Raw genomic sequence first — 16,390 nt, forward strand, 5'->3', positions numbered from 1 at the left:
ATATTCTAAGAAGTGGACACATAGACATTACTCCTTTTGACATGTGTTATCTTTTAAACTTAAATCTTATAATTATTTTTATTTGTTAATTTTAATTAAATTCAAAAATCAAACCCAAATACACTATTATCCATCTTTTATAGATTTAATTAGATATTTATATTAAAAATGTATATGAATTATATTATTCCATCATTTTATTTTTTCCTTTTTATCATTTATTTTAATAACTAAAGTATTTTAAAATGATTTCATATTATAATGTAAATAAAAAGGTTTTTATCAAACTACACATGTCCTATTAATAATAATTTTTATAATAAAGTAGAGAACCCTCTCTAATCACATGCTCTAAGAAGTTGACAAATAGACACTCCTTCCTTTTGACATGTGTCATCTTTTAAACTCAAATCTTATAATTATTTTTTTTTGTTAATTTTAGTTAAATTCAAAAAAATTAAACCAAGTACACTATTATCCATCTTTTGTAGATTTAATTATAAATGTACATGAATTATATTATTCCAGTATTTTATTTTTTTTCCTTTTTATCATTTATTTTAATAGCTAAAGATCAAACTAAAATATTTTAAAACAGCTGCAGATTATAATGTAAATGAAAGAGTTCTTATCAAACTACACATGTCCTATTAATAATATTTTTTTGGGGTTTTGATATATATTACAATCATCAAAACATATTTAAAGTGAAATCATTATTGTTTATAAGAAAAATTAGTTATACAAATATATTTAAGTTATTAAATCAGTCTTATTTTATAATAATTAGTATGCAATTAAAATTATTGTTGACTAACTTCAGACAAGTGTAACGTTTATTATCCCATGATTTGAAAATTTATTATCATATCCTACTATATTAATTGAAAAGTACAAAATTAAAAATAACCTTAAAAAGTGTAAAAAATTACATGTAATTGCCATTAGAAATTATTAAATATAGGCTAAAACTGCTGAGACTATAAAGATAATTAGTAATTATTAAAAATTAAAAATCCTACTATATTAATTAACCAAAATCGCAGGGTTACATGGATAATCAATCTATCTAAATTAAATACAGAAACAAAAAATCGAAACCAAAAAAATATTCCATTAACAAAATCTTTATCCTCTTAACAAAAAAACCTCAAGCCATGAATTCTTTAAAGGCTTAAGTTATTTCAAAGGTGTCTATAATCAAAGGTTTAAACTATTTTATTCATTGTTACACTCTCAGTTTTTTTTTATATCATTTCTTCAATAAATATATTAAAAATTGAAAAAATTGCTAAGATTCTAAACCAACAATTTCAATCACAAACTATTATAATAATTTAATTAATAAATTTTTTTGCAAATTTTTTTAAAATAAAATATTCAGCCCGCGGTAAAGACCGCGGATTGTTTTTGTTGTACTACGAATAGTGTTTTTGTATTCCTGCTGTTTGAGTCTGTTAATGTTTATGAGCTTTATACTCTCTTGTTTGTCATGTGTTTTCTTTTTATTTTTGATTCTATTTACCCTTTAATTTTGATTTGACAACTAAATATATATTAAACGATATGTAGCCTTTAACTTAACAAAATGTTTCTTCATTATAAAAAAAATTTTTTGAATCGATTCTTCATCTCTGCAGGAAGGCTGAATATGTTTTTGATCCAATTATCTAATGTTTTATTCCTTCTCTCTCAATTTTTTTAGACTTGAACTGATCGTCTAATATTATTTTTGATTACTCAAATAATTTTTATTAAAGGGAGCCAACGAAGCTTAACAAATATTTTTATTTTTAAGTAGAATGCTTTGTTCATTCACATCGGTTTGTCAAGTATTTTACTGTCGTAACATCTGAATCTCAACTTTGTTCTTATATTTTACATGCTTATGGTTTTCAAATTGGTATAATATTCAAGCTACTAAAATTGTTTTTTTTTCTTTTTATAGAAAAGGCATAATAAAAAGACGGTGTTTGATGTATCTTAAGATAAAATCTAGATTTTGGGTAATGGTAAGAGAAAAATGTTGGTAATTTCAATACATGCACGCCAAGTTAAATACAATATATAGTAAATATTATGTCCGTTGGAATCTTCTCATAGCAAATATTTTTCACAGGATAGAATTTGTTATTAAAATTCCCATATTATCTTTAATATTAAAATGATCATTATATACTATTGCAAATTTGAGTTTTCTACCTATTTAATTGATTCGAGCTCTTTAATTAAATGATTATCTTTAAGATTTTATTTCGATCTCGAATATCTTTAGATGAGTACTTCTATAACTTATAATTTAGTTTTAGAGACAAATATTCAAATTAAACCCACGATTGATATATATGCCTACTTATGTATCCACAAGTTAGTTGAAGATGAATGTATGTCGACACACGCGTATATTTGCTTGATATAACATCAGAGGTGCCATTTGACAAGAAGAGAACAAGTGTGAAGACGAGAGGAAAATGGAATAGTTGGTATTTTTTTTTTTTATCTTTGTGGGAATTTGAGTTTTAAGTCATACTACTGGCTCTTCTAAAATGTGTTAATTCATGGTTTTGTCTGATGTTGAATAAAAAACGAGTTACATGGGATATGTTCACAAATTAGCTATATATAAAAAAAAACGTAATGAGGATAGACTGAGATACATATGGTATTACTTGAAAAATATTGAAGGTGAGATGATGTATGTATAATGGAGTCATATCCATATATGTGATATAGTTTTATTTTATTTTTGCTTTCTCTTAATCCATAATAAACCCCCCCAAAAAAAAATAAAGAGAGAAGCAAAAATATATGTACATATAAAATGGAGGGGAACATTCAAGTGGGAAGTGGATTTTTTCATGTGTGAGTGTAAATGTGGATGAGGAAATAACACAATGAAAAAAGGGAGTGAAGACAACATCATTCTCCACAAAGAAAGCTAAGTCTTAGAATCATCACTCCAATTCCCCTTTTTGGCCCCTTCTTCTCTCTTTTCTTACTTTGACCCTCCACATTATTACCATGCACCATCTCTATTTGCTTGCTTTTATTATTGATCACACCCTCATTACTCTCTAATTACCAGTAACCACTATAACTAAAAATATTAAACTACACTAATTACTACCACTTGACCAATTAATCCAGCTAAGACCCCTGGACATGATATCAACCAAAAACTTTTGTTATAAAATATAATGATATTTTTACAAAATTCTTCTTCTCTTTATTTGTAGAAAGTGATACAGAAAAAAAGGAAGGGAGAGCAACAAACCTTTTGGAGCAAGTCATAGGTTAAAAGCCCCATTGCTTTTTCTTCTATCACTTTCATTCCTCTCTTCTCATTCTTTTAGACTGACTTTGAAAGAGAGAATTTAACAGATCTTGATCAGATCTTTTTATACCTTCTTGAAAAAAATCTATTATAGAGAAACTCTCTCTATATATCTTGAAGATTCTGAAGAGATGGGAAACTACTACTCTAGAAGAAAATCTCGGAAACACATCACGACTGTGGCCCTGATCATCCTTCTTCTTCTTTTGTTTCTGTTTCTTTACGCTAAAGCTTCATCTTCTTCTTCCCCTAATATTCATCACCATTCTACTCATGGAAGCTTGAAGAAACCTGAAATTTTGGATCCAGAGCTTCATCATCTTGATTCCAATGCTGCGTCAAGAGGATCAAGATATACTACATATAAAGGTGGCGGTGAAGTTGTATTTGAAGATGGCAAGAGAAGGGTCTTCACAGGTCCTAATCCTTTGCACAACAGATAACTTTTTACAAGTTTTGTGAATCTTTGTCGTCTGAATAAAATACATTTGTGCAAACAAAAAGAACCATATTTTATTTTCTTCTTACACTGATATACATTATATCGTCGTACGTGATCTGCCGTGATTGTAACTTCTGTGTTCTTTCTATCCGGCGGAATGAGATTTTAAGAGTGTTGGACAACAAGTCTTTGAATATAGTTATTATTAATGCTGCTTCTTAATCTTAAGTTTCTCCATGATATTTCTATTTTATAATATACTTAATATGGGTGTGTTTAGTACTTTAGTGTATGATACGCATAATTATCTTTGCTACCCATTGATTTGAATATGAAACTGGTGGAATTTCGTGTGGTACGAATAGTCTGATAATGATAATAAAATGAACATCATTGTTGATGCCAAAGAAAAAAAAAAAAAAGAAAGGATGAGTTGAACATCATTGTTAAATTGAAATAATCATAAAGCTATAGTCTATTACACAGAGTTGGATGTGAAAGATGTAAGATTATTACAAAGCTATTTCATGCTCCATTATTGAATAAGATTGGGTTGAATAGCATATCATTATTCTACAAAAGCTGTAAAAAGAGAACTATCGAGATCGAAAACCCTATTTGACACTAATGAGCCACAGTTGTAAGAAAGAGAAATTGCAACCATACTCGATGTTATCTTCAGAGACGACAATTTTTAGATCTAAAACTCAAATAATTTGGTACTATGGTATACTGTAAATTTTCTTACCATAGACTAGACTACTGTATTTTAACTATGACTTTACAGTTTACGAGGTGTGTACAGATGTAAGAAACAGAACGAGGCTGTCGGAAAACTGGAGATATAATGTAGGGACAAGAATGAGATTTTCGACATGAAAATCAAAAACACAAAAACGAGAAATTAGCATTTATAGATAACAAAAACAGAAAGTAATAAAAGATCCGATCAGATATGGAGATTTTGGGAAAGACTTAAAATCATAATTAAGAGAACACGAGAAGAGAATTTTGCATACTCATAATTACGATAAACAAAAAGACAAGAGTTGAAGTTGTCTCCACATTACCAAACTTTTTTGGAAGCACATTGTATAGAACTATAGAAGACACAATTTTTAAGAGTTTAATAAGTATCGCTTTGCAGCTTCTGGATCCAATTCTTCATACACCTGAAACCAAAAACACATGAGAAGAAAAAATGTCAAAAACATTAGTACCGATCTTCAATAAACGTCTTTAGAAGATAATGTGCGACACATACAAGTTTCTTGTGTAGTTTCTCGAAAGCCTTGCAAAACCTCTCTGCTTCAACCTCACCAACCTGAAAGATGTAATGTTCATTAAAAAATCGAAACAAAAATCATATCTACAATAGAAGAACATTTCATTATATGTGGTAGGATCAGAGACGTTTATTGAAGATCGGTACTAATGTTCTTTCAGTAAATGCATCTAAGCTGATAACAAGACATATACATCGATCTCCATTATCTGGCAAATCTCTTATTCACAATTCCACATCAAATGCAATGACAATGGCAAGACTACTTAATCTACTAATATTATCAGCTCCAAATCTCAACTGGCAAAAGTTAGATTATAAATCTCATTCAACAACTAGAAACGTTTGAGTAAAGTCACTGGTGATAGTTACCTTCTTTCCAGCAGCCGCTTTCAGCTTTTCCCAGAATTTATCTGTCATAAGAAGTCCACTAATCAAGTTAAGGGATGCAAAAGCAGGCAGATAAAAAAAAAAAGACAATGCCCATGCTCAAAGATATGGAAAAGGAGCATAAGGAAATCCTACTCACAACAATAAAAAAAAAATGGTTGCTTCTACAACTTAAAATCTGGCTATATATGTGTACAACAGTAGCATACAGATACCAGTCTGTGTTAAGCAAAAGGATGTATGAATAGGTGGAGATACTGTTTTTACTAAACCAAGAATGGAAAACAACAGCCAGATAATGGCCAGATCACGTAAAAACATATCCGAGGTTAGCTGAGGAAAACACATATCACATCATTATACCATATAATTATAATTGGATGAAATGTCAATTCTAAGACAATCAGACAGGACAATATTACCAATTATAACGAGGGTTTTTTCACCTAGTCTGTCTTGAAACACACAAGAAAAGCTACCAAGTAGACATCAAGATGCCTTTTGCAATCTTCTTAATCGAAAAACATATCACATAGATTCATGATTACCCTGAGAAATTTTACTCTAACTTGGTTCTCAATTTTAGGGTAACATGATTAGGATTCTTTTAAGACACATTTGATTGCTCTCTTCAAAGAAGGAAAACAATATCTCCTAGATTTCTCTATGTAAACAATCTGAAAGAGCTATATTAGACAGCACTTTGCAGAATACAGGAAACAGCTGAATATCGCTGGTAGCTAATGCAATTCTAGCCGACCAAAAAAAAAAGAGAAAGAGAAGTATACCTTGATCAGTCTTCCGATCTTGCAAAGCTTTCGGTTCAGCAACACTCGGTGCATCATGCCACTCACTTACCTGCGTTGAGTGACACCAAGTTCCATCACAACCCAATCTTGACTGTGTAGTAACCTTTAAAGATCTCAGAATATACCTCTCGGTCCACAACAGACTGTGAAGTTGATTGCCTTGAAGAGTCTAAATCAGCCTGAAAAACCAGAACACAGTGAGCAAATCAGATATATATATATATATATATATACTGACTGACATTTGTAATTGTGTATTAACACAATCTTAAGAAAACTCGATCACAAGCTATGAGCAGTGATCAATTTTACTAAACCATATAACAGAGAGAGAGAATTTTTTCAGGAGGGGAATTGATTAGACCGACCTAAAAGGAAAATGAACACCTGCTAGTAAAAAGCCCTTTTCGAAACCTAAACTTCTAGAAGTTGAGGGGAAATTAGGGTTCTTTTAGAGGAAAAAATCAAGTTCGCGGAACAGTAGCAGCAAAAAAGAGTGTTACGGAGATAACAGAGAGAAGAGAGATTTTACACGGTGGTCGCGAGAGCGTACGACGGGGAAGAGATCAAGGAGGCTACGAAACTCTTGGTCGTCCATGGCTTCCTTTTTCTTCTATTTCTCTCCTCCGATTCTCTCTCTCGGTCTCTCTTTGAATCTGACTGAGTCTCTCTTCTAACGCACCTTCCTTCCGGGGTGAGAGGCTTTGGGACCCGTTTCGTCCCAGCCGAATTTTTTTTTATTTTGTTCCAAATTAGTTAAAAAAAAAAAAAGGGAAAATTTTATAAATTAAGATTTTTAATTTTGTAATTACCAAACCGTCTTTAGTTTCAATCTGATTCTGATACTAACAAAAGGGTTTATTGGTTACAGGTTCTTTTTGTTGTTGATTTGTTGAAATAATACTACTAACTATTAGTATCTACAATATGTGGCCATCTTGGTCAGGTTCTTCTAGTGCGAATCATATTTTGAAAACATTAAAATTTTGATAATTTGTTTTGAATGCTAAAAATGTGTAGCGGAATGTGTAAACTTAAAAATGGTGCATTATGAATCTGGGGCTATATATATATATACAGCATACACTTCGGTTCTTCTTATTACCAAAATCCAAATGGTCCTTACAAGCTCTCACGCATAATTTGATAACTTGGTCCGGCGACAGTCAAAACCAACATTTTTACGTCATTCTAGTGTGGAAACCAAATCACTGAAAGTTGAAAGAGCATTGGAAGAAAAAGAATGAAAGAAAGAAAAAACACAATGGACTCCATTTATAACAACACCACACATAAAAAAATATTAGATCCGACCTCACTTTTACACACAGACCATCACAAACAAGACATACGAAACTCAATAAACATATACCGAGCAAGGATAAGAAAATGATACGGGTACTTAAAAAATGGGTAAATATTTCAGGCTCACTCATGATCCAGTATGTCTTCTTCATCCTCTTCTTCGTCATACTCGCCTTCCTCATCCGCAGTTGCGTCTTGGTATTGTTGGTACTCTGACACTAGATCGTTCATGTTGCTCTCAGCTTCAGTGAACTCCATCTCGTCCATTCCTTCCCCTGTGTACCAATGCAAGAAAGCTTTCCTCCTGAACATAGCTGTGAACTGCTCGCTCACCCGCCTAAACATCTCTTGGATCGATGTGGAATTCCCTATGAAAGTCGATGCCATTGAGAGACCTCGAGGCGCTATGTCACATACGCTTGACTTCACGTTGTTCGGGATCCATTCCACAAAGTAGGAAGAGTTTTTGTTCTGCACGTTTATCATCTGCTCGTCCACTTCTTTTGTGCTCATTTTGCCACGGAACATGGCCGAGGCAGTTAGGTACCGCCCGTGACGAGGGTCCGCTGCGCACATCATGTTCTTTGAATCCCACATCTGTTGGGTGAGCTCAGGGACAGTGAGAGCGCGGTATTGCTGCGATCCACGGGAGGTGAGAGGAGCAAAACCAACCATGAAAAAGTGGAGACGAGGGAAAGGGATGAGGTTCACTGCGAGCTTCCTCAGATCAGAGTTGAGCTGACCCGGGAACCTAAGACAGCATGTAACCCCACTCATGGTTGCAGAGATCAGATGATTCAGATCACCAACTGTTGCAATCAAGCCATCACAAGACATCAGCACACAGTTGAGGCAGAAAGAATCAAAACTGAAAATTTAATCAAGGACGCATTAAAAATAACCAAACAACAACATTCATGGTTGCGAGATCAGTGATTCAAATTTCACAAAACAATTGCAGATAAGAAAGGACATGGAAGGGACTTACAGCTAGGAGTGGTCAGCTTAAGTGTTCTAAAACAGATGTCGTAAAGGGCTTCATTGTCCAAAACCATGCACTCATCAGCATTTTCTACCAGCTGATGAACTGAAAGTGTTGCATTGTATGGCTCGACCACTGTGTCTGAGACCTTTGGTGAAGGGAAGACAGAAAAAGTGAGCATCATTCGATCAGGGTACTCTTCTCTGATCTTAGATATGAGTAGAGTTCCCATTCCAGACCCAGTACCTCCACCAAGCGAGTGGCATACTTGGAAACCTGAAAGAAAAAAAGTACATAAAATGCATATCAAAACCACAATTCGAAGACCTTCATCAGTAAACTTTATTGGGTCTGAAAACAGAAACTAAGAGTTTACATACCCTGAAGACAGTCACAATTCTCAGCCTCCTTGCGTACGACATCAAGTACAGCATCAATAAGCTCAGCTCCTTCAGTGTAGTGCCCTTTAGCCCAGTTGTTTCCAGCACCAGATTGCCCAAAAACAAAGTTGTCAGGCCTAAAGATTTGACCATAAGGTCCAGTCCTGACACTGTCCATAGTACCAGGCTCAAGATCCATGAGAATAGCACGGGGAACATATCTTCCGCAAGATGCCTCGTTATAGTAAACATTAACACGCTCCAACTGCAGATCCGAGTTTCCAACGTAACGACCAGTTGGATCAATGCCATGCTCATCACATACAACTTCCCAGAACTTGGAACCAATCTGGTTCCCACATTGACCACCTTGAATGTGAAGGATTTCTCTCATCTTCTATTTATCTGAAAACCAAATGCACAACAAACAAGGATCTCGATCAGAAATCAACGTTACATGAACAACACAGAACCAAGGTAAATCAAATCTGTATCAGATCCAGATGAAATTAGATCGGATGTCAACAACTAAATCTGGAGATCGTAGACTGAACAATCTGTATCAGATCCAAACAAATCAATCCAAAAACACAACTCCGATTACAAATTCGTCACGGAATTCAAACGACACCACGTTATTCAAGTGATTGTAAATCAAAACTCAAGTCAAAAGAGCACAAATGAAACAGATCGAGATCAAATAGAGATTTGGAGGATAAGGATTCGATCAAAGTAGTACAGTCAGAGTAGTAGGAGTCGCATATCTGTTCATACGCCCTAGGTTTCTCAGCGTACATATAGAGAACAAATACAAAAACGAGACTCGAAAGAGTGAACAAAGAACTCACAGTGTAGAGAGATTCCCGGCGAGATTGGGACGATCGAGTGCGACGACGATGGCTCGATCGGGGTTAGGAGAGGAGGGGAAGTAGTAGTGAGACGGGTGAGAGTGAAGAAGAAAGGTGGATTTATTTATGAAAGAGTAAGAAGAGGGAAAGGGGTAAATTTTGATCCAACGGCTGTGGTTGGTTCAAATATATCGGAAGCTTAGGTGCCGTTGGATGGTGAGATATCAACGTTGATAGGTATTGGCGTTGGGTGAGAGATGTGGGAGAGCTACTTTGTGTTAATTGGATTGTGATTGTCGGTTCTTCTTTCACATGAAAATCTCTCTAACATTTGACCATTAGTCTTTTTTTTATACATTCGGACCATTGGTCTAATATATAAAAAGAGATATATTTCTGTATGATGTGATCAAGATTATTATTACTAATTCCAAACGCAATGTAAGATTAAGGATTTTTTTTTTTGGATACACGTCAAATATGCATAAACAATATTCATTAAAAAAAAAAAGGAATTGATATTTGGGATGAGATGTATGAAATCAAAACCACGAAGAAAAACAAAATTTGATCTCATATTGCATATGACCATGTGATGAATAGTAAATCACCAATACCATGGTAGGAGAGTAATAGATGAATACTTAATGCATATTTTGTACATGTATTAACCCCTTTTTTTTAAATCCCCGCCTAGCACCGATTACGCCCCGTAAAATTGCTAGACTCATCATCTCCGCCTCGATTAATGATTAATCTCTACCTAGCATCGATTATCCGATTATGCCGTCTAATCCAATTAATTTCCGCATAATTGTGTATATACCGATTATTTTTGGAGCCAAATATAAATCAAACATATATATTTTTGTTATTTAGACATTTAAATTAAGAGTTTATGATGTTTTACAATAACTAATCATAATTTTTTTTCTTAATATTACGTTTTTATGTTTTTACCGTAATTTTAAAGACAATACCTATAGCTTTATATTTTATCTAATATTTTTTTTTCACATAAACATAATTATACATATATTTAGTACTATATATTTTTAATGTACTATTAATTTAATAAAATAACCCAAAAACTAGTCCCCGATTAATCCCCGTTTAATCTTCGATTTTCTTGCTAGGCGCTAGTCCCATCCCGACTGCCCGACTAGCGCCTAGCGATTTCTAAAACAAAGGTATTAACTAAGATATCTAAGTGTAGTTAGTTTCATCAAACAAGGATAAGTATTGAAAATATTAACATGAATCTTTCTGCACATGTCATAGCAATCACTTTACCCATAATATGAAATATAGACTCTTTTTTAACCAATTATCTATATTAGTTGATAAGGTAGAATTTTAAAACCACTACTAACTTCATCAATTACAAGTATCTTACTAAATTGTACATATTGGACCATAAATAGAGCACCAAGCGTATTGATTATGAAGCTAACCTAATCAGTTTTCTAATTTTTTGTAGTGCTGGAATCCTCCTCATCTCTCAGCTACTTGTGTTGATTGTCGTTGGTACAACACCTATCAGCTTCAAAATCAAGATCAAAGATTTCAAATGATAGAGTTTAGAGTGGCTACATACCAAAGGGTTTGTATCTATATCACAATTTCTTTAGTTTTTTATCCAATATTCATTTAAATATTTTACTTATTATATTTTATTATTTTTTTTCACGGGTTTTGTCTTAGCTGGATTACCTAAATGAATACTATATAGGTTTTTCTCATCTCACTGATTTTCTCACCGTAATCAGTGAAATGAGGAGAGGTCTTGATCAATTGAAATGGGTAACGATTGCTATCTCCAAGGATTTTGAGAGAAATAAAAAAGCAAGTGGTCCAATAACAACCTACTTATATTCGATAATGGATAGAAAATTGTATGTTCTTAATGTCTTCCTTTTCCCGAGATCCTCTGATACGGAGTGGCATAAGGAATTTTTGACGGTTTGGAGAGAGTTCGCTGGCGCTATTAGACAACTTCTTAAACATGGTATACAGCTACAAATTTCATGACCTTAAGCCTCTTTCAGGATATGAGAATCGGACAATATGAGAGATGAAGCACATTGCTTACATGAGGTTAGAGAGTGGGGAAAAAATGAATCCATCTACACGTTAAACTATTATGTTTGTCAAATTAATTAATATTTCTTAATTTTATATATTAATTCATTACTTAATGATATATTAATCAAATATATAATATCAATATCTATCGTGAAAATTGATTAGTTGTTGTGTTTATAATGATTTATGACTTAAGAAAAAAGATTAATAACAATTTTGAAAAGAATATATCAAAAATTAGGACATGTCTGAAAAGAAGAAAAAATATTGATATATATTAATGAATATTACAGAATTTCTTTTACAATGAGAAGTTATTATTGGTTTCTATCCAACAAAATGGGAAAGAGATCAAAGGTTTAAGTGGCAAAATAAAAAATATACATGGGGTCAAAGAGAAGAATATATCGGGGGTCATTGTGAATACTTTAAACTAAAACATCTAATTATTTTAGAAAACTTAACCTATTAAAATTTTTATAAATTTAATGGGGGCCAATTGACCCCTCCTTTCCTTGTATGCTCCGCCACTGCGTATAAATAATGTCGTAGTTACGACGATTATGCAAAATGTAAACAACGCATTGGATACCCTCGTTTGGATTTAATCATGACGCGACTTTGTAACCTTTTAAATATTCTTTATAAGTTCTTACATATGTGGTTGATCTACTGCCAATCAATACATCTCACCATGTTTCACGTTTGATCGGTTTGCTATTCGTATCATCATCTAAGCTTATCGATCGATGGAAATTTAATATTTATTTTACGTCAAATTTGTCGTCGCTTGCAAAACACTAAAACGTGATGTTTCAATTCACTTATTTTCAATGGAACAATCATAGTATTATGCTTACTACTCAAAACAAGTTAAAAAAAAAGCTTTAACTAATGATATAATAAACACCAGACGTGATAAACAATCTACGTTGATTAAGAAAAGTGTTAAATGGATCTGATTAAGAGGCAGGCAGCATAAAATGTAAAATTTCAGAAATTAGGATGGTGTGTGCAAAAGGATGAATGGCTTTTGTTTTGCAAAGCTTTTGTGGATCGGAATCTGATATCGACAATAATAAAATAAGGTATGAAGACTATAAAAAAGGAACAATGCACATGAACTACCTTTTGCTTCCCATGTGACATGCCAACAGCTCACCTGACTTCAATTCTAATTTTCTACTGGTGTAGTTTCTTCTTCGGTTTCAACTTCTACCTACAAATGTAGTATCTTACAGTAGATATCAAAACTTTAATGTCTAATTAAAAGTCTAACGATGTGAAAAAATAAAAAAGACTAATCGTCATCGTCATTCTTTTTACGTAATTAATTATTAGCATTATAATTTATATTTCATACATATTTTTATTTTTAATTAAACACTAATCGTCATCGTCATTCTTTTTTTTTCCGCATATGATGCCGAGTTTTTTTTTTTTTAATTTGATTTGCAAAACCTTCTTTAATGGTTTCTGTCTGAATCGGGAAGTAGAAGAAGAAAGCTAACACTGAGATCCATGGCGATGATGTTTACCCAACCCAAGAAAAACTTACTTCCTCTTCTTCTCTTTCTCTTCTGTATCTCCGTCATCATTCTCCTCGTTCTCGTCTCCGAGACCACTCACTCTTACCCCGGACGAGGAACGACTTCCCGACGAAATTACAATGGTGCCCCTCCTTTCACCTTCCTCATCAAAGTCCTCACCTACAACCGTCTCCACCCCCTCTCCCGCTGTCTCAGATCTCTCTCCGCCGCAGACTACGGCGTTTCCGGCGACAGGGGACAAATTCACCTCCACGTCTACATCGATCATTTCAACCTCTCGAGGAACGATACTCCTGTTGAAGATAACTTGAATAGCGCGAGGGAGATCCTAGGGTTTGTCGATAGATTCGACTGGAGATTTGGGGAAAAAGTTGTTCACTATCGGACTGATAACGCCGGGTTACAATCGCAGTGGCTTGAGGCTTGGTGGCCTAGCTCGGATCACGAATTCGCGTTTATAGTTGAAGATGATCTCGAGCTTTCTCCGCTTTACTACGGTTTTCTGGAACGCGTGATTCGTAATTACTACTATGATCCTTCCAATTTCAATCCTTCCGTCTATGGAGCTTCGCTTCAGAGACCAAGGTTCGTTCCAGGTACCATTTTCTAATTCTGAAAGTTGAGCAATGCAGGTCCTAGTGAACAAACTTACAAGGATTGAGATATATCCATTGTAGTTTCTAGTAATTGTAAATCTGGTGATACATTGTTCAAATAGAGAAAAAACGAAGTTGGTTGACACTACGTGAATCTTATATGTTCTTTGGATATGCAGTTTTTTAGATGATTGAGCTATGCAAGTTTAGATCAGTAAGAAGTAGGACTCATGTGTTTGTGGAGTTGTTCCTAGAACCGTCTGAAATAGTGACTGAATGATTGAGTGATCAACTGCAGGTAAACATGGAAAGAGAATACATATAGATCCCAAAACGAACCTTCTCTTATATCAGTTGGTGGGAACTTGGGGACAGCTTCTATTCCCAAGACCGTGGAAAGAGTTTAGACTATGGTTTGACGAGCACAAGGCGAATGGCAAGAAGCCTTTCCTTGATGGCATGGTAACTTTCTTCTTCGTGGATTTCATTGTTTAGAAAGTCCTGGTTGTATGGGGGGTCATTTATTATCTGGGATGTTTGCTCAGGTGTCAAATGGATGGTACAAGAGGCTGGGAGAACGAATATGGACACCTTGGTTCATAAAGTTTGTTCATTCTCGTGGCTATTTTAACATCTACACTAATTTTCCGAACGAGGGGGCTCTTAGTGTCTCTCATAGGGATTCTGGTGTTAACTATGCGAAAACCGCTGGGCCAGATTCACAGTTATTGAATAAAAGTTCAATCAGTTCTGATTCTTTGAAACTCCAACCCTTGAGCAACCTTAAGTGGTACGATTTTTGTTTCAGCGAAGTTGTCCCCGGTAGGGTTGTGAGAAACCTGAATGAACTTGGCACCATTCTTCCTTCTGTGCAGATTGAGAGAACCATAATTCTGATTAGTCTATATGAAGCAGACAAGGCGTTCATCAGGAACTTACTCTGCCATTTCGAGAAGCTTAATACTCAAAACCACATTTTTGTAGGCCCTAGCTCTGAGCTGTTCTATGATCTTTCAAGAAGGGGACATCCTGTGATTGATGCGGATATGTTTCTCGACAAGTTGATCAAAAGCAAAACTTCTTATCCAAACTCAGTGAAGGAGGCTCTGGGCAATGCTTACGTTGTTAAGAAATGCTTAGAACTCGGATACAGCACCTGGGTAGTTTCAAGTAATGCGCTTTTGGTGGATAAAGGTCCTATAATTGATAGAGTCAGCTCAGAGTATGACTTCTATACGGGGGAAAGCTCTGGAATTTTGATTGTTCAGTCTTCATCAGTCAGTCAAAAGTTATGGAGCAATGAGTTTCTACGCAGCATTACATCCTCACCAACTAAGAATCCAACTCCAAAACAAAGTATATATTTTATTCATCTAGTGAAGGAGCTAGTGGAGCAAAAGGGCAAGAGTATTAAGACTCTAGAGACGATGGGTGTTGCAGAGAATACCGTCACCAGCACAAACCAATCGTTGGGAGATGGCAAGGCGGTGCTGTATTGGTCACCTGAGGTCGGTTCCAATATCATTCGGACAAAGCTTGAAGAGTTGAACTTGTGGCTCATTGATGATGATCTCTCTTGCAAAACTGTGGTTTGTCATAGGTCATTACGTTAGCAACATATTGGTATTCCAACAATTCGTTATTTAGTTTTTGTTGAAAGTTATATATAGATGATGTAATAGCAGCAACCAGTTTTATATCAATACCAAGAATAGATTCTTTGTTACCCAACAGTTGGAGTTTAACCAACATGCCAATCTAAACGCATTGTCGAATGACTCTTTAGCGTAATGTTAATACTAGGAGTCATTGGTCCGCAAAAGTTCCAAGAACAGTGAAAAAGAAGGTACCAAACAAGATCACAAAATTCTATATAGTATCGTATTTGAACAGTAAGTGAATCAAATGTAAAAGAAAGTTAGGTGTTACAAACTGACAGACCTAAGAAATTGTTCCTTGTCAAAAAAAGACAATAAAAGCAGACTTAGGAAAAAGAATAATTCTTTAGTGTAGTCAAAGTGGCATAACGTTTCTGAACTTTTTCAGATGCTTCCTTGTCGTGATTGAGTTGATGATATGCCGGTCTAGGTCCCTAAAGACGCTAAGCGGCGGTATGCTAATCTGACTATGCAACAAGTTATTCCTCTGCCTCCAGACAATGTAAACCAAAGCGTGAACAATCAATAGACAAAGCATTTTGAGGAGAGGTAAGGTTTCTGATCTTTGTCCAATCCATCACTGAAGCCCAGCTGTTAAACATGGAGTTAGACAGTCCAAGCCTGTGGAAACTGGAGGTCCATAACACTTGGGTGTAAGGGCATTAGAACAGAGACAACAATTGGTCATATATACCATTTCTTTTGTTAAATGGTTTCAATTTGGCC

At 34.4% G+C, this 16,390-nt stretch overlaps 4 protein-coding genes and 1 long non-coding RNA gene across 7 annotated transcripts; 3 read left to right on the forward strand and 2 right to left on the reverse strand.

Moving 5' to 3' along the window:
- The first annotated feature begins 984 nt into the window (after nt 1-984).
- LOC147939581 (uncharacterized) lies at nt 985-2,600 on the forward strand. Its single transcript, XR_015563093.1, has 3 exons — nt 985-1,206; nt 1,949-2,012; nt 2,369-2,600. It is a non-coding gene; the product is annotated as an uncharacterized LOC147939581 (long non-coding RNA).
- Nucleotides 2,601-3,204: 604 nt separating this feature from the next.
- LOC104705497 (CLAVATA3/ESR (CLE)-related protein 22-like) lies at nt 3,205-4,013 on the forward strand. The gene has a single exon (XM_010421510.3). It carries the CDS (start codon nt 3,466-3,468, stop codon nt 3,775-3,777), a length of 312 nt encoding a protein of 103 aa, XP_010419812.1. The 5' UTR covers nt 3,205-3,465; the 3' UTR covers nt 3,778-4,013.
- Nucleotides 4,014-4,738: 725 nt separating this feature from the next.
- LOC104705498 (uncharacterized) lies at nt 4,739-7,110 on the reverse strand. Its single transcript, XM_010421511.3, has 6 exons — nt 6,793-7,110; nt 6,386-6,439; nt 6,240-6,309; nt 5,434-5,474; nt 5,041-5,100; nt 4,739-4,948 (listed from the first exon to the last, which is right to left on the reverse strand). The coding sequence occupies exons 1-6, from the start codon at nt 6,856-6,858 to the stop codon at nt 4,895-4,897; spliced, it is 345 nt and encodes a 114-aa protein (XP_010419813.1). The 5' UTR covers nt 6,859-7,110; the 3' UTR covers nt 4,739-4,894.
- Nucleotides 7,111-7,504: 394 nt separating this feature from the next.
- On the reverse strand, nt 7,505-10,143 carry LOC104705499 (tubulin beta-6 chain). The gene is made up of 4 exons (XM_010421512.2): nt 9,776-10,143; nt 8,928-9,332; nt 8,554-8,823; nt 7,505-8,374 (listed from the first exon to the last, which is right to left on the reverse strand). Exons 2-4 carry the CDS (start codon nt 9,319-9,321, stop codon nt 7,689-7,691), a joined length of 1,350 nt encoding a protein of 449 aa, XP_010419814.1. The 5' UTR covers nt 9,322-9,332; nt 9,776-10,143; the 3' UTR covers nt 7,505-7,688.
- Nucleotides 10,144-12,993: 2,850 nt separating this feature from the next.
- Nucleotides 12,994-15,737, forward strand: LOC104705500 (uncharacterized). 3 transcript variants are annotated; one of them, XM_087463333.1, is made up of 4 exons: nt 13,178-14,006; nt 14,305-14,468; nt 14,552-14,796; nt 14,882-15,737. In XM_087463333.1, coding segments are annotated over exons 1-4 (1,035 nt in total). In that variant the 5' UTR covers nt 13,178-13,381; the 3' UTR covers nt 14,883-15,737. The 3 variants fall into 3 exon arrangements, with proteins under 3 accessions (XP_010419816.1, XP_087319458.1, XP_087319459.1); XM_010421514.2 differs by having other exon boundaries at nt 12,994-14,006; nt 14,552-15,737; XM_087463332.1 differs by having other exon boundaries at nt 13,001-13,995; nt 14,552-15,737.
- Nucleotides 15,738-16,390: the final 653 nt, after the last annotated feature.

The sequence above is a fragment of the Camelina sativa genome, chromosome 8 (assembly GCF_030686135.1).
Source record: "Camelina sativa cultivar CO46 ecotype springtype chromosome 8, ASM3068613v1".
NCBI lineage: Eukaryota > Viridiplantae > Streptophyta > Magnoliopsida > Brassicales > Brassicaceae > Camelina > Camelina sativa.